This window comes from Vombatus ursinus, unplaced genomic scaffold (assembly GCF_900497805.2).
Source record: "Vombatus ursinus unplaced genomic scaffold, bare-nosed wombat genome assembly UNPS02015152.1, whole genome shotgun sequence".
Lineage (NCBI taxonomy): Eukaryota > Metazoa > Chordata > Mammalia > Diprotodontia > Vombatidae > Vombatus > Vombatus ursinus.
The window spans coordinates 3,394,645-3,419,255 of NW_020954930.1; the positions used below are offsets into that span (position 1 = coordinate 3,394,645).

The following is a 24,611-nucleotide window of genomic DNA, read 5'->3' on the forward strand; positions in this document are numbered from 1 at the left end:
ATCTGGAGACTTTTTAATGGTGGAAAAAGCTGGAACATCTGGGTTCACATCCTGCCTCAGACTAGCTGTGTGACCCTGGGCAAAGCACTTAACCTCTCTGGGGCCAAGGCAAGTCTCTGAGGCCCCATGTTACAGAATAGTGTTCAGACTAGATTGGTGGCAGATGTTTCTGCACTGGATATTCTCTATACTAAAAAAATTAAAACTACAAGAGATAGCATGGAGGACTAACCTTGGCATCCAGAAGCCTTGGGTTCAAGTCCCGCCTTGGGTGTATAGAAACCGTGTGAGCTTACAGGGCCTTAGGTTGAAATGACAGATAAGTTGTCAGTCTGTCTGTGGAGGGAATTTCCACACTGGGACTTGCCTAAACTGATGAAATCATCGGTCTGAACAACAACTAAAAAAGCATTCAAATCTGTGATCCAGAGAGATGTTTTCTCTTGGAGTTTCACTGTCTCTTTAAAGGAATGTAAGGAACAAAATATAAGATGTGGCTAGAAAATAACAAGGTGGTTTCTGTGACCCACAACACATTCTTTGAGGAGCGGCAGCTAGGTGGCGCAGTGGATGGAGCACTGGCCCTGAAGTCAGGAGGATCCGAGTTCAAATCCGGCCTCAGACCAAACACTTGACACTAGCTATGTGACCCTGGGCAAGTCACTTAACCCCAATTGCCTAAAAAAACCCCAAACAAACAAAAAAAAATCAAACATTCTTTGAGGAGAACTTATGAATGAAGGTTAAATGAATGAAGCATTTATTATGCACCTACTATGTACAAAGCACTGTACTAACACTGGTGATGCCCTCCTAGAGCTCACGTTCTAATGGGGAGGTTTCAGCTGCATGTCAGATGGATAGGCTCCATGGTCTCTAGGACAAAGCAGATGGTCAAGTGTCCTCTTTAATGTTGTTCTCACTGATAAAATGAGAGCAGTTTTGGACATGGAACCTTTTGGCAGTGCCAAGGACTTTTGGAAGGCCAGAGCTTTCCTTTCCGGATCTCCAGGAGCGGTGGCTCCTGCTCCTCTCGGAGCAGTGGCCAGGGCTTCGTGGGGCTAAGAGTCATCCCCACACAACTCCTTCATTAGTCACCTGTGGCGGGGCCAGTGGCCAAGGTCGGCTCACCTTCCATGTCTTCCCACTTGTAGGCCCCCTGTTCGAGAGGATGACGGTGTTCTGTCCCAGCAGCCAGGATCTCCAAGAGTGGCTGGATCACCTGCACAGACTGAACAGGGGCACTGGTGCGGGCAGCGTGCTTGTGAAAACCCAGTCGTGGAGTGCGCCATCTGTAAGCACTGGGCTTAGTTCTGCCCCTGGGGAGTCTGATGAGGTCCAGGTATCGATGAGTTTCTCTGCTTCCACGGCAAGTCCCGTATGTCGCCCTGTGTGTCGAAGACTTCTGAAAAGCCGCCAGCATGTGGCCTGTGTTTGTATATTGCACCTTATACTGATTTTTGGCAGGCAGGAAACTTCCTAACATAGACAATGAGACACACTAACACGCAGCCAACAGTAGCAATGTAGACACTAGTTCTTAGAGATTTGTAGTTTGGTCACCTGTAGCTAGAAATGTACTGTAACAGCAGCTAACAGCTCATGGTTTCCAACAGGAGTTTCTGCTTGGGAGTGTCATCAAATGAGCCAGTTTTATTTGTGAACAGTCACAAGCCCAATAACAATAGTAACTCACATCTCTATAGAACCTTGTAGTTCCCTAAGCCCGTTCCTCACAGAAGCCCTGTGGGGATAGCTAGCACTCACGTCATTAGGCCCATTCTACAGAGGAGGAAACTGAGACTCAGCAAGGTTAAGCAACTTGCCCAAGCTCATACAGTGAACAGGGGGTCAAGCCAGTGTTTGAACATTATGTTCTGACTCCCCCTTGGGTGCTTCTCCTCCTCTCTTCCTCCCTCCCTTGCACAGAAATTATAAGTGCTTGTACTACATCCCTGCTGCCTCACCTTGGCTGTCCCTGTAATTTATTCTTTTGCTCAGCAGGCCATCCTTGAGTAGAGAGTTCAAAGGGAACCAAAAAGTGACCAAAGATCACCTCCTGGAGATCCAAGGAGATCTACCTCCAAGTTCTGATCTCCCAAAATCCAGATTAATGAGATGATTTCTCTACCAAATGAGAGGCTGTGACTTGGGGTGGCCTTGGAAGTCAGATTCGGGAGGCCAGTATTGCCCATATCAGCTCTGTTTTCTTGCTCCAAGGAAATAGAGCCTGCCTGAAATCCTAAAAAAAAAAAAATTAAATTAAGGCTTGAGAAAACAGATAATGGATCTCTTGGATGCGTTAGTCCGCATGGTAAAGAAATCCCATAATCTGGGATGGGCAAATTGAGTGGTGAAGCTCTAGGAGGCCCTTCTCCCACTTGTCCATGGGCTAACTTATCTTCCCCTTTCCCTTTTCTGGGGTTAACTGGGCCAATGTGGTAGAGACAACGAAACCAGCCTGAGCAAGCAACTTCCTAATTCTGGGCCTCTGTTTCCCCACCTGAAAAATGAGGTGGGAGCTGGTGGTAGACTAGATATTCTCTCCAGCCCTGCTGTCCTCTGTTCTGTGCCTGTGACTTGTTCTCTCCTCATGTACTTTATGATAGTGTTGACATGGCAGAATGCCAGCATCTCATGAGCCATTTTCCTAGTCTTCTAGCGCTGCCGGACAACCTCGAGGAGCCCTGGAGCCTCCCCCAATTCAAAAGCCTTGGAGTTTAAGTTGTCTCAGACCCGCACCTCCTCTTAGACCTTCGGCAGCTCTAGGTTACAAAGAGGTAATCTCGCTACAAGTGGTCTATGTCTCAGTGTGGAGAAAGGAGTTTCAGGGCCGTTTCCCTTTGCCAGAGGGTTATTCGGGGGATGGGGCAACATTTCTGGGATCCCACACACTTTGCTAGAGCCCAAGAGGCAGCTCTTCATTGTCTTCACTGTTAGATTTACTGACTGCCCAGGCTCCCTCTGGGAGTCCGTGTTGTGTGCCCTGATTATTTTGTAAGTGCCTAGGTGCTAAGCACAAGGGCTTCCAACAGCAGACCTACTTGGGACCTTTAATGAACTATCAAACTTTAAAGTGGTCTTTGTAGTTTATGATGTTAGACACCTCACTCCCAAGTCTCAAATAAGAAACAGAGGCGGAGTAGGATGGTGATAAAGGGTGCTCGATTTGAGATCAGGGAACTTGGATTCAGATCTTGACTTTGTCACTTATGAGCTATGTGGCTTTGGGCAAATCCTCTCCCCTCTCTAGGCCTCAATTTCCTTGAGTGGGGCTTGAGCCCTCTTTCAGCATTCTTGCTTTTCAGCAACTGTTTCTCAGCTCCAAACATGGAGACTCCTGGTGGGGGGTGGGGGGGGGCGACAGATTGCTCATGAGTCACCTGCTTAGAGATGGCAAAGCCCATTCAGATGGGCAGGCCAGAAACAGGAAGGTCAGAATTGGGAAGTCAAGGCCCAATGTACTGTAAGAGGCAAGGAGAGAGGATTCTCTGTAAGGGCTTTCGCAGAAGAAAAGAAGGGGGACTGGAGCTTCTTAAAGTTAAGCCCAGAGAGCTTGCTGGGGATTTCACCCTCCTGTTCCTGTTCGGGTCGTAGCCAGGAAACCCCAGCCACCAGCTGACGTAGCCCGTGTTCAGTTTTTGCCTTTCCCAGCCCATCGGAGCCTATCTCCCTGACCTGTTTCTAGTCTTGGTTTCCGATTTCAGAAAAGATGCTCAATCACGAGTAAAAGTTCCTTTTCCAGGTCTGATTCAGGGCTGAGTACACCTGTTTTTGTCAGCTGGAAGCAGCCTTCTTGGGGGGGTGAGGGAAAGCGTCTCTCTGGACGGCACTCAGGCTATAGAACACAGTTTAGCTCCACTCCACGTCACTTTCATGTAAGACCGGACATTTGGCTGCCTTGCCAAATGCGTGGCTTCAGCACTCAGAGCAGAAAAGAGCAGAAGAAAACGGGGGCCCCTTAGGACTCACTGATCTCTTTTTCAAGGCCAGAACCTGAGTTGACTCTTCAGTTTACATGGGTCCTCAGGAGGGGGACTGAGAAGCGTTCCATTTGCTCTGGCTTCATCAAAGTCATCCAGGGGTCCTCTTTTGAAGATGACCTGAGCACAACGGCCTTATGTTTCCCAGCAGTTTCTCTCCTCCTTGTCACACTTTTAAGTATTCTGTGTCCATTAAACCATTAAAACGGGAGAGAGCATGGGCAGGAGTCACATGGGATGGACAGGCATGGATGGGTTGTGATATGCATCTTTGGAGGGGCCGGTCACGTCAGTGGTAAAATGGTTAGGTTCTGGGTAAGGTAAAGAGCCCCAAATCCTCCTGCACACAACTAATCTATTAAACCCTGAGGCATGAGCCTTTTTTGTCCCCCTGCTGGAGGGAGTGGGTTAATGTGTCTTCAGCACGGAGTGCTCAACGTCTGGGATTCTGCACGGAGCTGCATTCCTTGGGCTAGTGCATGATTTTTTCAGTGGAAAACTAACAGGGAAAGCTGTGAGAATGGTGGTGCCCATTCCTGAGGGGCTAAGGGCAGTACTAACATTTCACTTGGCAGTTTAAGATGATTGCGCAGTGGACTTGGCTGGTGTAACAATCAACCTTTCTCACACTTTTCTTCTCTTTCTTTACATATCCCTTTTTAGAGGATGTCTTATATCTTAAAGGTAAGGGTAGCAAGTGTCCCCGCGGCCTTACTGTGACTTCCTAATGCTTGCCCTGCCTTACTATATATCTCCTCCTAATGCACGAAGCGCTTCCCCTCTGTCAGTACTTGAGAATGTAAGCCCGCCACGGTGAGTATTTGGGAGATCTGTGCTAATCTGGCCCATGGCCTGCTTGCTAAACTGTCCTAGAACTGCTGCATGGCATTCCCCTCCCTCCTCTCCCCTCCCCCCATTGTTTTCAAGTCAGAAAGGGTTAACTGTGGCTGGGGAAGAAAATGGGGTCTTTTGGACCTTCCGAAGGTAGCACATGATTGAATGGCAGTGGGAGGGAGTTGGGGTGGGCCAGAAGGAAAGCTGTGACTGAACCTACTGTTTCATTAGGGTAGGGATCTCCCCGTGTGTAAGTTTCCTCCACCAGTACAGATTGGCAACTCATCTAGAACTCATGGGACTTGCCAAACAAGGCCATAGTAAGTGTCAGAGACAGGACTGATAATATACTACCCTACAGGGGACAGGAGTTTGGGTTCAGTGACCTCCAGGTCTCTTTCAGCTCTTAGATCCCAATCGATTTCTTCCAGTGTGATGATGGACAAACCTTTCCTATCTCCCTTGTGCCAGTTTCTCATTTCGACTTAGGAGTCAGGCCTGCAAATCTGTTCCTTTTCTGCCTGTTGACATAGGAGGTGCCAGATATGGCTATGTACATTCAGTCACTTAGAGTTGGGGGAAACGTTGATCAGGCCACCAGAAGCCAGGCCTATGCACTAAGAAGTTTTTTATTCAGTTCCTGTCTCTGACACGTTGGTGGAAGTCACTTAGCCTTGAGGCAGTGAAGCCTCAGTTTCCCCATCTTGGCATGAAGACTAGAGAATTCTTACCAGAATGAATCCTTTAAACCTGCTTGAAGCTTCCTGATAACCCCAAATCCAGGCCTCTAACCCCAAATCCAGGCCTCTGGTAACGACAACAGACATGAGCCTCCTGGGGAGCCTTGCCATTTCTCTGTTTGCAAAGAGATCCTTGGGGGACCTACGGGGCATTGCCTTCTCGGGGCCTCTCTAGCCACCTTTCTGGGTGTTTACTCTGGGGAGTGCTGGGAGAGAATGTGGGTGGCCTCTCTCTTCAGTGGCTTCAAGCTATCCTGCCCTAGTGTGGATGGCTGGGCAAATGCAGGCAGGGGCCTTATCATGGCACGTATTTGTCTTTTTGACCTTGAGTTCTGCCTTTTTGGAAGGAATTACTATATCAGGAACATTCTGTCCCTCACAGGATTCCAGCAAGAGCCCTAAAACAATGAAGAAATTTCTCCATAAAAGAAAAACGGAGAGAAAAGCATCGGAGGAAGAATATGTCATTAGGAAAAGTATGTGCTGTGGGCAGGCGGACAACGTGGCGTAGGGATCCTCAGTTCTGAGTAATGCCACCTGTGCCCACTTATACCTACGGCTCTAGGAATGAGTAGAACCAAAGAGTGGGCATGGCCATGTACTGGTGGAGGAAGCAGGAGATTAAAAGGCACTTTTGAATGTGAGGGGGAGAAGGGGATGAGGAAAGGAATAAAAGTTGATATGGTGCCTACTGTGGCCAGGCCCTGTGCCAGGGGCTTTACAAATATCATCTCATTTGATGCTCACAACAACCCCGGGAGGTAGCTGTTGTTATTATTCCTGTTTTACAAATGGGGAAACTGAGGCAGGCAGCGGTGAAAGTGACATGCCTCAGGTTCACACAGCTGGGGAGTGTCTGAGACTAGATTTGGACAGGTCTTCCTGACTCCAGGTCCAGTGCTCTGTCCACGGGCTGCCACCTACTTGCTTCTTTAGAGAAAAGTACGGATGGCACCCTGCTACTAGTATTGGACAGTGTATGGTGCATGTGTGGGTAGCTGCATCAAGGCAGTCACATGAAAATTCTATGCAGTATTATGAGGATGGGCATAGCATAGTGCCTAGAGTGCTGGGCTTGGATTCAGGAAGGCCTGAGTGCAAATCCTACTTCTGATACTGTGTGGTCTTGGGCAAGTCACCTTCTTTCTCTGGGCCTTAGTTTCTTCCTTTGTGAAAAAGGGAGTTGAACTTGATGACCTTGGAGGTCCCTTTCAGCTCCAGCTCTATGAGCCCATTACCCAGTGACCCTCAGCCAAAGCACTGAGGCCTTCCTTGTCCTCAGGCTCCTCAGCTGTGAAATGGGGTAGATGGACTAGACTGGGGGCTTCTTAGATTTTTTCCACTCATGACCCATTCAGTGCTTCTTCACAGTTTAAGAAGATAGGTAGGTCCCTTTGGTCCTACCAAGGTCGCTGGCCACCTTTTTTCCTAAAGCTCTTCAATCACTAAGATTCTCCAGGGACCAGAAAAGGAAACTGTAGTGGGAGACAATGGCAAAAGTAGGCCTGATTTGGAGTTAGAGCATTGGATTCAAATCTTGACTCTGTACCTTACTACCTCAGGTGAGCCATTTCTCTTCTTGGGACCTTCAGAGGCAGTGTAGCATAGTGGCTAGAGTTCTGGACTTGGGTTCTGGAAGGTCTGGGTTCAAATCCTGCCTCTGACGCTTGGTGATCCTGGGCAAGTCTGTTCATCTCTCTCAACCTCAGTTTCCTCATCTCTAAAATGGGTTGGTAAGGAGATTGAATGAATGACAGGATATATATAAAATGCTTTGCAAACCATAGAGCGCTATAAAAATGCTAGCTATTATGATAATGGCATAAGTAGCATCAGTACGTGTGGACAAACCCAAGTCTCACACAGTAGGTACACATATAGCATCACCTACAGAGTTGAACATAGTGGCCAGAGATTGCTGCATGCTAATATGTGAAAAAGGAGCATGATACAGCAACAAAAGCACATGACCCCACAAGGAACAGGTCAGACCCAGTACGTTACAACATGTCACAGCCACAGACAGTCCATGTACCCTGGAAATGGGCACTGTCCAGCTGCATAAGGCAGCTGCTTTTCCCCTTTCTTCCAAAGCCTCTTAAGGAAGCTCGGTCCCTGACCAAGGCCTTTGACTGTGGCCCCCTAAATTTGTGGGGGACCCAGGCTCATCATCAGCATCCCCACTGTCCCCGGGCTCTGTGGATGCCCTACATTCCCTAAGACCTTCTGCAGCCAGAATATTAGGTTGGAAAAGGGCGGCTAGTTATATGTGTAGGCTTGAATTTTATACCACAGTATAAAGGTAGAGGGTGGCCAGAAGGGTGTGGGGGCAGCTAGGTGACGCTGTTGTTGATAGAAAGTCAGGCCTGGAGGCAGGAAGACTCATCTCCCTGAGTTCAAATCCTGCCTGAAACATACTAGCTGTGTGGCCCTGGGCAAGTCTGTTTGCCTCAGTTTCCTCCTCTGTCAAATGAGCTGGAGAGGGAAATGGCAAGCCACTTTGGTATCTTTGCCCAGAAAACCCTAAGTGGGGTCACGAAGAGTCAGACACGGCTGAAACGACTGAACAACGACAAAAGGAGGGTGGGGAGAGGTGTGATGCCTTTGAGCCAAGACGCTCTCTTGTACCTTATGGGCATCCCAATCAGATGTCACTTGGCTTCATTTTTGTGGGGAGTCTTTCTGGCTTCCCCTCCCAAACCCACAATTGTAGGGTGTCCAGAGGGCTGTGTTCTATAGCCAGAGCTTTCCCTGATAGATGAACTAAGTTTCATGAGTGAAACCTTCTCAGAATCTGAGGATACTCTAGTGTTCTGCGAATTGCCTCAGTTTCCTTATCTGTAAAATGGGGATCATAATAGCACCAGCTAATTAACGAGATAATAATTATAAAACACTTAGCACAGTGCCTGGCACATAGACGCACTATATAAATGTTAGCACTTATTAATTGCCTGAAAAATTAGCCACAGAAATGTGGCTCCCACTGGAAGAGGGCTGGACTTAAAATTCTCAGTGTGTACCGTGTCTCCCAAGCAATGACAGGGGCAGTCTGGCCATTGGTTCCATCTCTGGCCCAGAGAGCTCCTGGGCCTTTAAAGGGACATGAAACACATGGGATAAGGAAGTGTCTGTGACACTCCTTTTAGCTCAATCCAGTGAAATCAGATTTTGGGCCCAGGTGCCGTCAGAGACCCTAGATTTGGTTACATGGGCAGCAGGTCCAATCAGATCCCACTCCAGCTCCAGGTTCCACCCCTATTTCTAGGAGTTCACATGTATGTGTTTTAAGCCTTGCAGGGTGCTTTTCACTTACTACCTCATGACAACCCTGAGAGGTAGGTGCTCTTTTTGTCCCCATTTTACCGAGGAGGAAACTGAGGCCCAGAGAGGTAAATGAAGTGACTTGCTCGAGTGGTAAGTGGCAGAGGTGGGATCTGAAGCCAGGTCTTCCTGACTGGGTCCATTGGTATGGGGCAGTGGGGAAAACACTCAGAGGGGCGGAGTTCAGATCAGGTCACTTCATTTACCTCTCTGCGCCTCAGTTTCCTCCTTTGTAAAGTAAGGGTGTTGTACTTGGATGGTCCTTGCAGTTCCTTCTAGCTTGAGAGCTATGATCCTTTGTTCCAGAACTCTCTCCACTCTGCCCCATAGCCTGTGGGGTACCCATGGAGTAATGGGGAGAGAGCCCTGCTCTTGGGGTCAACCAGATCTGGTGTTGCATCTTGCCTTAGACACTCAGCTCTGTGACTCTGGACAAATTCTTTTGCCTTTCTTACCCTCAGTTTCCCCATCTATAAAATGGCAGTAATGATAGCACCCACCTCATAAAATGTCCCCTGTCTCCATCGCCCAGGCTGGCATTCCCCTACTTTACTCTTGCGCTGTGAGTTGGGGCTCGAGAGAATTATTGTTATAGTCGTTATCGTCTCCCACCACAAGCACCGCGGCAGGTCCTGTTGTACAATGATGTCCAAGAGGGAAGCTAGGGGGTGGGCGAGTCAGGGGTTGTGCTGTTGGGCTGGAACATGGATGGAGTGAAATGGGGAGAGGTGACCTTGGAGCAGCCATTTAAAGGAGGACATGGTACAGCAGAAAGAGCGCTGGGATGGGGAGTCAGAAGACCTGGGTTCAAATCCTGCCTCTGTCATTTACTACCTGTGTGATATCGGGCGAACCTCTTAGGGCCTCAGTTTTCTCATCTGTCAAATGAGGGGGCTAGACCAGATAGCTTCTGATGTCCCTTCCAATTATAAATCTGTGATCCTGTGACCTCTCTGGGCTTCAGTGTTTTCTGTGAAATAGGGGAATGGGAATACACTTGAATGACTTCGAGCTCCCTGCCCACTCTCTATAGTTCCATGAGGCTCCTGTGACGTGACCCAGTGGACAAGAAATGCTTTCTCTTCTGCCAGGGTCTCGAGGGAAAGGGCAAAGGCCTGGCTTGGTGCTGGTGCAGCCCTGAATCATGGCTTCTCCCTTGTTCCCATCAGCCAGAGGGACGGTACCCCGTGGTGTAGGCCCAGGGCTGCTTTGGAGGGGTGTTTGCAAAGTGATGACTACTTCTCCCCTGCCAGGTACAGCAGCCCTGGAGGAAGATGCCCAGATCCTGAGAGTGATTGAGGCCTACTGCACCAGTGCCAATGCAGGCCTTCAGCAAAGCCATGGCTCAGGTACGTGTTCCTCCCCTTAGGTATGTATCCCCTGCTCCCCAACACTGGGGAGCTTCTCCATGAAGGCTGCCTCTCCCGAGATGCAGAGCCATGTCACTGGGTGCATAGTGTGACCTAAGCGGTCGTCAGGAAACAGGAGTAGTGCAGGCTACACAGAGGACTGGATCTTGAAGATAAGGCTGTTGTAGCAACTCAGCCCTTTGTTTACGCGTTGCTCAGCTCCACCTAGAGAGAGGCAAAAGAGTGCAAAAACTGGAGGTGATAAAAATGAAAAAGACAAAAAAAAAAAAAAACCCAAACTTTTTTTAAGTGCTCTTTCTTTGAAGTATGCAGATACCCTCACCAGCTCTTGTTAGGAATTAAAGAGCCCAGAGAGTGCCTGTGTCTGTGAACAGATGCTAATCTCATCTTCTAGGCACATTTGGAAAGGAAGTTAAAATACTATCTTTGATCAGTTGCACATTTTCGAGAACGAGGCTTGATCAAACCTCGGCTTTAGAGCTGTTCTGAAAATCTGGAAATAGTGCCTTCTATGCAGGTGCTGTTGGAGAAAGGGCAAGAATTAAGTCAAGGAGCATTGGCTTTTGGCCTGACAGCGGCCAGGGGCCAGCGGCATTGGCCAGCATGAGTCAACCATCCTTTCCATTCCCACTTAGCTTGTTTTTCAAAGGTTCTTGTTCTCTGAAACCATAGCAGTATGAGAGACATAAAATACTGGTCCTGCACCTACTGTGGGCATTTCACTGTGGGCTAGGCATTAGGGGAGAGCCAAAGGTCAGTGAGAAGGAAGGTCCCTTGCACTCCTGGCACTTACAGTCTAGGAGAGAGTGTGAGTAAATGCTGACAGGTATTTGGTTAAGTCTTCTCTTGTGGCTTCTCTGTCTGAGATGCCTGAAGAGGCCGAGCACATATTTGGGGTTAAATATGATTGGTTGCAGAGGAGGTAGCGTACCCTCTTGTGATAGCAAGTGACCTTCTCATCCACCATCCTTTTTTTTTTTTTAATGGGGGGGATGTTTTCTTAATACTCTTTTCTTACTTGCTGTCACTTCAGTGACTGCACCAGTAGAACCTGACAGAGGAGGACAGTTAAGAAAAACAAACCAACAACTTGTCCATGTGTGACAAGGCAAGCCTTATTCTGTACCTGTGGCCCCTCACCTCTCTTGTTGAGAGACGGGAAGTACTGCTGTGCTCTTTGAAGAGGGTGTGCTGTGTGTAGCCTTCCCAGGCCCTGAGTCGGTGCATCAGTTAGGTGCTCTTGGGCACACTGCTCTGTCCATGGTAGCCTGCCCGCTCCTGCCCCAGAGCTCACGTTTAGGGATAGCAGAAGGGACTTGGCGTTCTGCACAGCATTTCAGCTGATGCTCCTGCTCCTTTTCCTCCTTCCCAGGTACCCGCAAGGACTCCGTCCCACAGGTCTTACTCCCAGAGGAAGAGAAAATTATCGTGGAGGAGACAAGAAGCAATGGGCAGACAGTTATAGAGGAAAAGTAAGTTGAGCGAGAGGTCCCTGATTGTTTTGGTACAGGGCTTGGAAAGGCCTTCCAGCTGCTCATGTGCCCGCTTATGCCACCTAGTAGGGCACCCTGGGAAAAGTGTTGGATTTGGGGTCTAAGGACTGCTGCTTGCTACCTGGGTGCCCTAGGGCGCCTCACAGGCCTGTGTTTCCTCCAGTGAGAAATGAGGAGGGTAGAATAGATGGCCTCTGAGGTCTCTTCCAGTTTTAAATTGCCTGAAATTTTTGCTGGGGCCAGGGAGGAAAATATCTAGTTGTCCTTGTTGCGTCCTAGCCCATGCTGGGCTCATTTACATGGTGGAGAAGTCAAACCCTCCTGGGAGTGCAGTGGCATCTTGGTCCCCTCTCTCCCACTTCCTTTGAAGCCCTCCACTGAGCACAGAGCCTGCTGTCTGACAGTTCTCCCTGGAGCTCTATCCCAGACTCAGGCCACGAGGAGAATCATGGCAGCCTGGCCATCCCAGAGGATGTGTGAGCAGTGCACAGTCAGGCTTCTGAAGTCCTTGGGGGCCTCTGATAAACCCATTTACTTTGTAGTTTGAGTCAGTGGTGGAAGGAGGTTTGCGTTAGGGGCAGCCCTCCCCAGCCTGGTTCTTTCTCAGGCTGGCTCCTGATGTCAGTAGTATGTATGGATTCACGTGCATACAATGCTTCAGCCAAATTTGACAGTGTGGTGGTGTCAGAAGTTGGGCCGTCTAGTTACTGGGTGGCTTTTGTGGACTTGCCTGTTTTAAGGGGCAAAATGTCTTTTTTTGTAAGATCATAGAAAGGCAGAGCTAGAAGGGGCCTAGAGATCCAGTTTAGTTCCCTTGTTTTACACAAGATGGACCTTATGCCTCCCCCAAGGACACACCGTGAGCCAGTGTCATCTGCTTACTTTGTTCCTGATCTCCTAGCAACCAGACCCATGTGATGAGGGTAAAGAAGCCAGGCGGTCCCTGGCAGAATGGCAGAGGTGGAAAAGTTGGGCTTTTGGCTCCCTGGATGCTTTGAATGGGTGCCCTGTGGCCTGGCCCCTCTGCCACCCCAGGCAGGGCGGCTTCAATCCCAGCAATTTTCAGGCCTGCCTTTCATCCCCTCCATGTTCTTTGTAGTGTTTTCAAGAGGAACCCTTCCCTAGTCCCCATCTTTTCTCGGTTTTGATTCTTCATGGTTCGTGGAGTACTTTATACTCATCATCTCCTTTAATCTTCACAACAACCCCACTGGGGGAGGCAGAACAGGGATTATTAACCCCATTTTCCAGGTGAGGAACCTGAGGGCCAGTAAGGTCAAGGGATTTGTCCAGGGTCATACAGCTGGCACGTGGCCAAGTCAGGATTCAAACTCACATCATTCCCACTTCCTTGTCCAGTGATCTTCCCAATGGGAGAAGGCTGAGGAAGGTACTGGGTGTGTCAGTCAGTCAGTCAACATTTATTAAGCTCCTTCTATATGCCAGGCACTGTGCTAAGCACTGAGGATACAAAGACGGGCAAAAGACAATCCCTGCCATCGAGGGGCTCACAGTCTAATGGGGAGATAATTTATAAAAAACTATATACAGACTAGCCATATGGAAAATCAATTTGAGAGGATCAACAGAGGAGAGACACTAGCGTTAAGAAGGTTGGGGAAGGGCTTCCTGTAAAGGGAAGATTTGAGCTGGCACTCGAAGGAAGCCATGGAAGCCAAGAGGCAGGGATCCTCAAGTCGGGAGAGCATTACAGGCAGGGGCCACAGCCAGAGCAAATGCCTGGAGTTGGGAGATGGGTTTTGCATCAGAAACAAGAAGATAGGCAACAAAAGGAGAGACACTGAATGGAAGGAGATATCAGGCTTGGAAGGGGAGGTCAGTGAGCTGGCAGGCCAATTTCGGGGAGGGGCCTAGACCTTATGGTGGGGTCCATACATCTGAGACTATAAAGAACATGATAAAAATGGTGGGATTTGCAGAACAGGAATGAAATGACTCAGAGATTGAATTAATATTCACAGCTGTAATTTACCCCAAAACTATGAAACACTGGTCCAGTTTCATCTGTGAGCAGTACTACTGATACTCTGCCAACACAGGAGATGCCACTTCTAAGGTCCATCTCTGCCACTACTGTGCTGTGTGATCTTGGGTGGTCTGCTTTCCCTCTCTGGGCCTCAATTTCCTTGTATGTAAAATGAGATGGTTGAGTTAGATAATCTCCAAGGAAGATTTACATCTCGAATGGTTTATGATCTGGGGCTGCCAAGAAAATGAAATACTCCCCAAGGTCTGGACTTCTATAAACGTACTTTGTTCATTAACTACCCCCATGTTGACTCCTGACCTCTGCTCTGTGTTTATTTTCCAGAAGCCTTGTTGACACTGTTTATGCACTGAAGGATGAAGTCAAGGAATTAAAACAGGTGAGAGGATGTGTGAAGAAAAAGCTAGAGGCCAAGGGCAGTGAGTCGGTGAACAGTTGTGCTTCTCTTTATGTACTTGTTGTTCAAGGTGACCAGTCTTTGACTCTGAGGATGATCTGCTTGGCCTAAAGCTATCAGTGGTCTAGGGTTGGAATTCATGCTTTGCTCTTCACAGTGGAGTCTCTAGGCTCAACTCCATGACTTACAGAGTCTTGACTTACGGCTAAGACTCATGTTCCTGTCTTATGTTAAGGAGGCAGTGATTACTCCCCACGATGGATGTGTGAACAGAATCGTAATTCATGTATTGGTTCTTCCCATTAGCCAGCATTCCACAATGCACAGGCTTCTCTTTGAGTCTTGAGTTGGGAACTGAAGAACTAAGACAGATTTGGGGTGCCATAGGGAAGTGGCGGGGGTTGGGGTGGGGACCATGGAGAGAGTGGAAATGTTTCCACCTTTCACTCTTACCATAACCTGGGTCTTGTCCAGAACTGACAAATATCATCGTGGCTTGGCCATAGCCCAGTGGCCTTACCTCCTAGGCCAGGGATAGGGAATCTGCAGCCTCACGGCCACATGTGGCCCTCTAGGTCCTCGAGTGTGACACTCTGACTGAATCCAAACTTAATAATCCCCTTAATAAAAGGATTTGTTCTGTAAAACTTGGACTCAGTCAAAAGGCCTCACCCAACGACCTGGGAGGCCACATGTGGCCTTTGGGGCAGATTCTGCTCCCCTGTCCTAGGCCATATGTACTTAAACTCTGTGGCTGGGGTCCCACATGGCAATAAGCTTTGGGGTGGGTCTTGTTAAGTTTCGTTCAAGCCCTGCCCCCACCCTATTCTCTCTTCTCCCACCCCACATCACGCCGTGAATGATGCTGTGCACTGGGGCTGGGGCTGGTCAATTCCTGTCCTCTTTTGACTTCTGCCCCTGGATTCCGGGACTTTGTTGGCTTTTCTCTGCAATAGACCTTCTCTTGGCTTTTTGTTTTTGTTTTTGCCCACTTAGGAGAATAAAAAAATGAAGCAATGCCTAGAAGAAGAATTGAAGTCCAGGAAAGACTTGGAAAAGTTGGTCAGGAGGCTGTTGAAGCAAACAGATGAGTGCATGAGGGCAGACCCAGGAGGCAAGGCCTCCCTCCTGGCTTGAGGCTACCCCCCCCCCCCCATGCTGCCGGCACTCACTCAGGTGCGACTTGGGATCATCGAGGAAGGAAAATCAGACCCCTTGACTTACTCTGCTCCTCGCCTTGTCTGCTTTCTGTGTATTTGGCTGTTTTCTCTTATAGGAAAAAAAAAAGGAATTTGTAGTGGAAATAGCCTTCCATTCAATAAGGAAATGAAATCAGTAGGAATTATTGCAATAAGAAGGGTCAGCAAATGGCCCTAGGTTCATAGTTCATCCCATCTCCTCTTTGGATGGATGGGTCACTAGTGCTTTGGACAAAGCTACTCTCAGAGAAGCTGCCAAGTGGTGCCCAGTGAGGGAGGCTGGCACACCCACTGCTTTCTCCCAATAGCTTTCCTTGATCTTGAAGCCCCTCAGTTATTCATTCAAGAGGCATCGATAAACCCCCACTGCGCACCAAGGTCCATACTCAGTGCTGGAGACGCAACAGCAAAAACAAAACGACTCCTGCCCTCCACAAACTTATGCTCTACTCAGTGAGGAGTCAACGCCACCAGTCAATGCAAAATATATATGAAACCACTATGGAGTCACGGGGGGGGGGGGTCCTAATAACTGAGGGGGGTGGGTGAGGAATCAAAAAAAGCCTCATGTAAGAAGTGGTACCTAATTTATCGAATGGTAAAGTCCTATGGCCCATGCGCCCTGTCTAACCTCCCCTCCTCCCCCGTCATGTACACATAGTTATTTTCCTTGGATTTTCTAACAAGATAGTGCGGGAGACTCAGTAGTCCTTTTGTTGCTTTTATGTTAGTCTAATTGACATGCTTGATTTAACCCAGTGGAGCAGGAGCTTTCATCATTGCCACAAACACCAAGCCGTAATGCCGGCAGGCTATTTCTAGCATGTGATGATGACATCGTGGCAACTTCTCTGGCTAGAGCATCGTAGACATAGACGTTTTGCATTTCCCCAGTGCTTTGACTTCACCATACCCAGCAGTACGTCATTCTGGTTGGAACATGCTTTTGCTCACTCCCCTTCCTGTAGTCAGACCGTGAGCTCTTCTGGTGTCCTGGTTTGGGATTCCAGCCTCCCCTCACTGGTGCGTCTCAAAGTCTCCACCAAGAAAAGAGGCTAGCTTCTAACAGGAGATGTCCATTCTCCTTGGTCCATTTATAGGCTGTGGCGAGAGGTGGAGCCCTCTCCCTGATCGCCTCAAGAGGAGGCCTTTCAATATCATTTGCAGGAATCTGCTCTCTCCAGGAAGGTCACTGTTTGCCCAACCACAAATGGGGCCTACTTGGAGCTGGCTGGGCTGCTGATCTGGCTTCCCTCTTTTCCTCAATAACTTTGTTGGAATCCCAGCAATCTGGACACAGCTGGAGCTCGTGGCCATGGAATAGTCAGCAGATTCCAGGTATCATTCAGCACAATTTAGGAAAGGATGTGTTGGTAGATAATTAGAAAGTCCCAAAGGCAGGTGAAGTTTGACCAGCGTGGGACAGATCCCTTTTGATGGATGGAAAAAAAAAGGGGCATTAGATTGAAAAACAAAACAAAAATAAACAAAAAAAAAAAGTTCTCCAGATGTATTTGCTATGAATACTGATGAGTGTCAGTTTATGCAAATGCTGTTTTAAAAAACACCCGAATTCCAACTTGAAACGCTTTGCTCCCCAAACTGGCCACCCTCTCCCCCACCCCGGTACTTGGTGGTCTCTAGTCCCTGCTGCTACACAGTATGGTACGTGACTTTTTGCTTGCTGCCCCCCCCAGGGGAAGTACTACTCTCAGGAAGTGGGCCAGGCAAAGGAATGCTGGGAGTAAGCCACCCACCCCTGTTACCTAGCTAAACTCATCTGGGGCAGCCTCTGCCTCACCTTTTGTTCCCTTCTGGGGCTGAAGGGCCAGGAGAGACTTTCTGAGAGAGGGACCTTTACCTTCTAAAGGGAGCTCAGCTTTCTCATTTTTCAGATAAGGAAACTGAGGCCTAGCAAATTGAAGCGATCTCTCTGGGCCTCATTTTTGTCCTCTATAAATTGAGGGGATTGGACTAGTTTTTGAGGTCTCACTCCAGACCAGCACTTTTAAAACTAAAAGTGCTGAAGGGGTCGAGAGTGGAAAAAATTTAAGAAGGTCTGCTCTAGACCTCCGATGAGCTATGATCTTCAGATATCAAGGAGCATGACTGTTTTGAGGGCTCAGACATCCCAAATCAAAGCCGGGCCTCTTGAATTGTCCCCTCCGAAGTTACCAAACACATGTGAAGAAGATCGATAGGAAACTCTTAGTGACATAAGGAACTCAAATGGATTATAGTCACGGTAGGAAAGCAGACTGTACTGAAAACCAATTTTCCAATGCTGAGCTCCATAGACAGCTGCTTAAGAGGCCTCCGAGCCCCTGATGGGAGAAGCATGGTACCTCGGCTAACGGAACCCATACCAAGCATGGCTGTTGCTGTTATGAGCCAAATAACAAGAGCGAGGAAATGAAGCCATGTGAAATCGACAGCACTGGTTCCATATTTGCGTTGTTTACAATGCTTTTATAAATTCTCTGGTCCCGTCATCCTCTTGATTGCTGCCTCACTGTGATGAGGCCACTCCATTCATCTTCTCCCAGGGTAGGCTAATTTCCTGTCATTTCTCATATGCAAACCCAGTTTTTCTAAACTTTTTATTTTGAACACTTTTTAAATTGATGTTTTCAATCAATAAAGAAGGATGACAATGCCTTATAAATGGAATTTTTGTGTGTGCTCACTCTCCTTTATTGTCTGCTTGGCGTTGGTAAAGAGGAAGGGTGGGGGATGGAGCTGAATATCTTGGGAGCGTGGTGTTTTGGTAGTTTTCCATGAATGTGGACCTCTGTTGGTCTGAAGGAAGAGTTCAGCAGGAGCTGATGTTGGTTACTTTTAGAGCTTCGGGAAACCCTGGTCTAGAAGGAGCCAGAAGACCTAGGTTCCAGTCCTGACATCATCACTTCTTAACTGTGTGATTTGAGGCGAATCACTGCTCTGAACCTTGGTTTTCTCATCCTGGAAAATAAGGATGAGGTCAAAGCGTGGCAGTTTTCATCCAATCTGTCTGGACCTGAGTGAGAATCCCATCTATGACATACCTAACCAGTGAGTGGGCCTTGTGTGAACAGCTCCCTCTAACGACAGTCAGTTCCCCTAACTCAATTTCTAATCATAATTCTGTCCCTACCTTTTTTTTCCCCTCATGTTGAACCTTACATTTACCTCTCTCCCAATTCTCCCCGTTGTTCCTTGTTAATAATTTTAATTCTAATAATAGTATTACAACAACAACAAAAATAGCTAGCATTTATATAGAGCACTTTGAGGTTTGTTGTCTCATTTTGTCCTCACAACAACCTTGGGAGGTAGGTGCTATTATTATCCCCATTTTACAGATGAGGAAATGGAAGCACAGAAAGTGTCTTGCCCAGGGTAACACAGCTAGTGAGTATCCAAGGCAGGATTTGAACTCAGGTCTCCCTGACTCCAAGTCTTGTACTACATTACTCTGCCACCTTAGCTGCCTCATAGTTCTGTCCCCAGGGGCCAAGGAGGACAAGTCAGCTACCTCTGCCATGTGACAGCCCTTCAAAAAGTAGAAGATACTGATCATGACCCTTCTAAGTCTTCTTGTCTTTAAACTAAACACCTGTAGGTCCCTTCAGCCAGTTCTAACATGGCAGGATCTCAGGGCCTTCTCTATTATGCTCTTCATCTTATCAGTTTCCTTCTTAAAATGTGGATGTTCAGAACAGAATGCAGAGCTTTAAGTGTGATGGGAGTATGGTGTAGTATGATACAGCCATTGCCTTCTTCACTCTGGATGCTATCCCTGCTTAATGAAGGCCAAGTCTACATTACTGTTTTGCCTACCATAGCATGCTTTTTTTTTTTTTTTTTTGGCTAGGCAATGGGGTTAAGTGACTTGCCCAGAGTCACACAGCTGGCGAGTGTTATGTATCTGACGCTGGATTTGAACTCAGGTCCTCTTAAATCCAGGGCCGGCACTCTATCCACTGCGCCACCTAGCTGCCCCATAGCATGCTTTTTAATAATTGAGGTTATAGCCCTCTAAGGCCCCCAGATCTAGCCATGTTCTCCTCATCCTGGACTTGGGAAGTTGGGTTTTTGAACTGAGACTACATTTATTCCCATTAACTTTCTTCTGGTTACATTTGATCCATTGCTCTAGTTTGTTAAGACCTTTTATGATCATGACTGTCATCTAGTATGTTAGCCGTACCTCCTAGTTTGTGCCAGCTACACATTAGGTAAGTGTGCCAGCAATTCCTTCAAGTCATTGATAAAACTATTGGATAGCATAGTGCCAAGGAAAGATCGGATCTCTGAGGCACTCCACTAGAGATCCCCTATATTTCTGGGGACCCGCTCTTTGAGTATAGCCATCTCTAACTGGTTCTGAATCCACCACACTGAATTAGTATCTTGCCTACATAGTTTATCTTGTCGGGAAGAGAGCAGGAAGACTTGTTCCAGAGTAATGAGATAGAATTTGTGAGTGACCAGTAGGTAACCAATGGAGAAGGGTTTAACAAGGGGACCTCCAGCATCTGTCCCATCAGTATCATTGGGACTTCCTGAATGTTTGGCCTAAGATATATGCCATCTCTGAAAGGATTGCTGAGGCCCATCGTGATAGACAAAGGGCAGTCACTGAACATTTAGTCAGATGTATGACTGGTGGAAATGGCTCTGACTCACTCTGAAGGATCTGAATTCGAATCTCGGCTTGGCTATTTACTGCCTGAGTGACCTTAGGTAAGTCACCTGATCACCCTGGGCCTCAGTTTCCTCATCTGTAAAATGGGGATCATAATAGCGCCTACCTTAAAGGGTTGTTGTGAGGATCAGATAAGATAATATTCACGTAGTAAGTGCTATCTAAATGTTAGCTATTTATTATTGTTATTATTTTGAGTATAAGCTCCCTAAAACAGAGGCTGTTTTGTTTTTGTCTTTGTAGCAGTACGTAGCTTGGCACTTGGTGATGAAGGAATTGGCAGGGGCAGGGTGTGTGTGGTGTGTGCCTAGTGGATTGAGGGCTGGACACAGAGTCAGAGAGACCTAAGTTCAAATTCCTTCTCAAATCCCCTTTGGTTTTTGAGGCTCTAATCCTCAGTTTCGTCATCTGTAAAATGGAATAATGGGGACTTCCAAAGTTACAGTAAGACTCTAGTGAGAGATTTCTTAGGATGAGAGAGTGGGGTGCTGGATTTGGAATCTGGGTTCAAATCTCAACTTTATTCTTGACTACCAGGGTCATCTTGGACAGATCTTATGGGTCTCAGTTTCCTCATCTGTCAAAAAAGGGGGTGTTTGGAATGGATGATCCCTAAGAGCCCTTCTAGCTTGAGACCTGTGCCCAAATAATCCCATGAATTGGATTCTGGAGGTAAAATTGGCCAGGCCTTCTGTAGAATAGCGTTGTCGTTTGGGGCTTCTGTAAAATGAGGGAGTAGAAGGGAGCAGCTAGATGGCGCAGTGGATAGAGCACCGACCCTGAAGTCAGGAGGACCTGAGTTCAAATCTGGCCTCAGATCAAACACTTGACACTTACTAGCTGTGTGACCCTGGGCAGGTCACTTAACCCCAATTGCCTAAAAACAAAAAAAAAAAAATGAGGGAGTAGGAAGAGAGGGTCTTCGAAGGTCCCTCTCAGCTCTGACTGTCTATGATTCTCTAAGGCTAAAGATTGAAACATAAAAATTCCGCTTCACGGTCCTCTACTTAGCACCAGTTAATAAGCACCCACACTTGGATTTTGTTTAGTGGTGAAAGTTATTAAATGGGCAATCTAGGGCCCTGATAGCTTTCTTCTTTGTTCATGTCTACTTCTGACTCTCCCAGTCGAGCTCCCTTTTTCTTCTTTCACTTGGGTGTCACAACAGGATTTCCTCTGGTCTAACCACATGGGCAAGACCTCTTGTCTGTACTTTTACTGCTTGCTAACTGGTAATTTCAGAGGGCTCCGCCATTTTAAGCTAACTCCGACCATCTTTGTGTACTCTGGGTTTTAGCCTGGCGAGAGCCTTTAGCATATGTAGCATTACTTGGCCCACGATACCCAAGCCCTAGATATGGAGACATGGGATTCTGGAAGGGTTGGCTGTCAGCCGATTGCTATCTCCAGAATAAAAGTAGAGGTGGTTCCATAAGAAAACTCGTGAGAAAAAATCATCCAAGTGTTCAGCAAACAATTTAAAAGTATATATATATATATATATATCAATTCAACAAGCATTTATTCTTATTAATAATAAAAGAGCTAGTGTTTATATAGTGCTTTAAGGTTTGCAAACTACTTTATAAATATTATCTCATTTGATCCTTACAACCCTGGGAAGTAGGTGCTATTATTATACTTATTTTACAGATGAAGAAACTGAGGCAGACAAAGGTTAAGTGATTTGCCCAGGGTCACATAGCTAGTAAGTTTCTGTGACTGGAGTTGAAATCAGACCTTCCTGACTCCAGGCCCTGCACTCCATCTACTGTACCATCTAGCTGCCTCTAAGTTGGTACTATTAAGTATCTACTGTGCACCAGACATTGTGCTAGGCATATAACAACAAAAATGAAATCGTCTCTGCCCTCAGGGAGCTTACATTGTACTGGGAGAGAACAACACACGTGCGGATACTAAATCCAAAATATATATGAAATTAGGAGGAAAGAGAATGTCTTAATGGAAAGCCTTTTCTTCAGGGTCCAGGGGCCCTCTCTTGCCTAGTGAGGGATCTCCATGACTTTTCCTATTATTGCCATCTTCTTCTTTTATTACCTTGTTCCTGTAAGTGAATTTCCTTTCTCTCGGCTCATTGCCTCTGCTCTTAGCTTGAACTCAGGTAAGCCTCTTCACCAAGGCTCACTCTTGGGTTCTTGACTTGGAGCTAAAGCCCCCATGGGTATTGAGTGTCTTGCAGAATGCCCAAGGGATAGTCTCTGGAAAGTCAGAGCAGGTCAGTTCTCCTGGATGCTGAGATCCACACCTCTCGGGGAAGACAGATCCTCCTTGTTACTCTTGAGAAGCACCATCTGGGCGTGAGTAGTTCTTTATCTGGACCTGAATTCTGCACCCTTCCTTTGCCCCATCACATGGTAGAGGATTGGAGACCAGATGATGGTCTTAGAAGGAACTGAGGATGTTTAGCCTGGGAAGGAGAAGACAGTGGGGCCGGGAAAGCTGTCTTCAAGTATTTGAATGACTGTCATGTGGAAAAGGAATTGAATTTGTTCTCCTTGGCCTCAGAGGGCTGAACTGGGAGTAGTGGGGGGAGCCACTGAGAGGCAGATTTAGCCCTGATGCCCAGAGAAAATTGCTAATGATGAGAGCTGCCATGAGAAGTAGCAAGTTCTCTGACTCTGGAAGTCCTCAAGCAAAGGCTGGGGCGGGGGGGGGGGGGGGGAGCTGTTTGTCAGTGATATAAAAGGGATTCTGTTCACCTGTAGGTTGGACCAGATGTGATTCCTTGTGTACCAACGAAGGGGCTTTCTAGGCAATTGCCCCTTTCCTCCTGGATTCAGGGATCTCCACTATAAGACTATAAGCCCCTTGAGGGCAGAAACTAGTTTTGGTTTTGGTTTTCTCATCTTTGTATTTTTTTTTTAAGGAAATCTTTGTATTTCTAGTATAATGCTTTGCACAGATTAGCTGCATGGTAAATGTTGATTGAATTGAATATATTCACACCTGAGAAACTGTGCCCTTTAGGTTTTCTACCTTTCATACATCCCCATTTCTCTTAAACTCAGTCTGTAGCTCTTCCTGGAGCATCATATGAAAGATTTAGTAGGATTTGGAGCTGGAAGGGACCTTGGAGATGATCAACCCCTTCATTTTACAGGAGAGGAAACTGAGGCACAGAGAAGGAAAGTGATTTGCCCAAGGTCTTACAAATATGAAATAGAGCAGTGATTCTGTTCCAGGTCCTTCTCCTCTGAACCCCATGCTCTTTTCACTAGGATATGCATCAGCTTTTCATCCCATAACCTTATTAGCTAAAAGCATATTAGAGAAATTCCCATCTGAATTGTATCTAACAGGGAACTATGGTAGCTCCTTCCAGGAATCTGGTGCCACTTTCTGAGATTTCCTCAACTCCCTTGTGTCTGCCAAATTCAGAGGCGGGGAAGCTAATTCTGGCCCTACACATGTAGGGCCCTCCGTGACTATTTCCAGTTCTTTGCTGAATATGTCAGTGGGACTCAAAGACATTGGGTGAAATCCTCCCTGACCTACCTAAGTTTGGAGAAGAGATGCTACTGCTGCTGACGTAAGGCTCTCCCCCGATGCTGCTCAGTGAGTAACCAAGCCCAAATCAGTCTGGATTTAAGCCTCCTGAAATACTGGCACGGTCCCTTTTCCCCCCTGCCCTGTGACAGTCTATATGATGTCATTGACACTGTGACTTCTGTGTAACCCTGGCATGTGTTGAGGCTATTCCGTGCCAAAAGATCGACATACTTCTCTAAGCAGCAGTTGTGGGGGTGGGGAAGGTTTTGGTCTTCGGAAATAAAAAATGGCAATAACGTTAAGTAACATTTATTACTTAAAAAATAAATAACAAGGTTCACTTGGGAAACAGTGAAGACTACAGCTGGATACAGTAGATTTCCCATAAGCACAGCCAACTCCCAGTGGTCAACATGTGGATTCTCTCTAGGACCCAGAGATTATTCTACTCCCCTGTGCCACCTCACTGGTCGTAGGGCTGCTTCCCTCTGCCCACGAGGATCCTTGGTGGGAATGGATGGGGATAAGCAACTGTGGGGAACTGAGTGACAGAAGTCAGGTTTGTCAGCTCTCCACTGTCCAGAACCTCTGGGTTAGTGCCCATACGCAAGAGTTGATTGTAAATGAACATGAGGCATGGAATCTCCCTTCCCCCCCTCCTCACCTTTGGAGATGATCCAATGTACTGCCCACTGGAAGAATCTAGATCAGTGCTTCTTAAACTGTGGGTCACAAGCCCTTCTGTTTAAACCCCACAGTTTAAGAAGCGCTGAAAGGGTCTCGAGTGGAAAAAGTTTCAGAAGCCCTGCTCTAGATAGTACATATCAAAACTAGATCCTGATTGGTATGAATAATAAATCCCCTGAAATGGTCACATGTATTTTAATTCATGCTATGCCAAGTTACAGTGATATAAAAACTGGCAATGGGAAAATATGCAGTGAGAGTTTGAATAATGCAGCCATTTCAGGGGACTCATTTGTGCTTGTACTAACTTTCTTCTCTCTCTCTCTCTCTCTCTCACACACACACACACACACACACACACACACACACACATACA

General features: G+C 47.2%; 1 protein-coding gene across 4 annotated transcripts in view; it reads left to right on the plus strand.

The window, feature by feature from the left end:
• Positions 1 to 18,018, plus strand: part of ARHGEF6 (Rac/Cdc42 guanine nucleotide exchange factor 6) — a 120,235-nt gene extending 102,217 nt beyond the window's left edge. For 2 of the 4 annotated variants that reach the window (XM_027846412.1, XM_027846415.1), the window contains 8 exons: positions 1,155 to 1,342; positions 2,655 to 2,780; positions 4,647 to 4,667; positions 5,940 to 6,033; positions 10,135 to 10,230; positions 11,624 to 11,723; positions 14,077 to 14,131; positions 15,146 to 18,018. In XM_027846412.1, the coding sequence (XP_027702213.1) occupies positions 1,155 to 1,342; positions 2,655 to 2,780; positions 4,647 to 4,667; positions 5,940 to 6,033; positions 10,135 to 10,230; positions 11,624 to 11,723; positions 14,077 to 14,131; positions 15,146 to 15,286 (821 nt within the window). In that variant the 3' untranslated portion in view covers positions 15,287 to 18,018. The remainder of the gene's footprint in view (positions 1 to 1,154; positions 1,343 to 2,654; positions 2,781 to 4,646; positions 4,668 to 5,939; positions 6,034 to 10,134; positions 10,231 to 11,623; positions 11,724 to 14,076; positions 14,132 to 15,145) is intronic. The other 2 variants (XM_027846414.1, XM_027846413.1) reach the window with 2 other exon arrangements.
• The last annotated feature ends 6,593 nt before the right edge of the window (positions 18,019 to 24,611 follow it).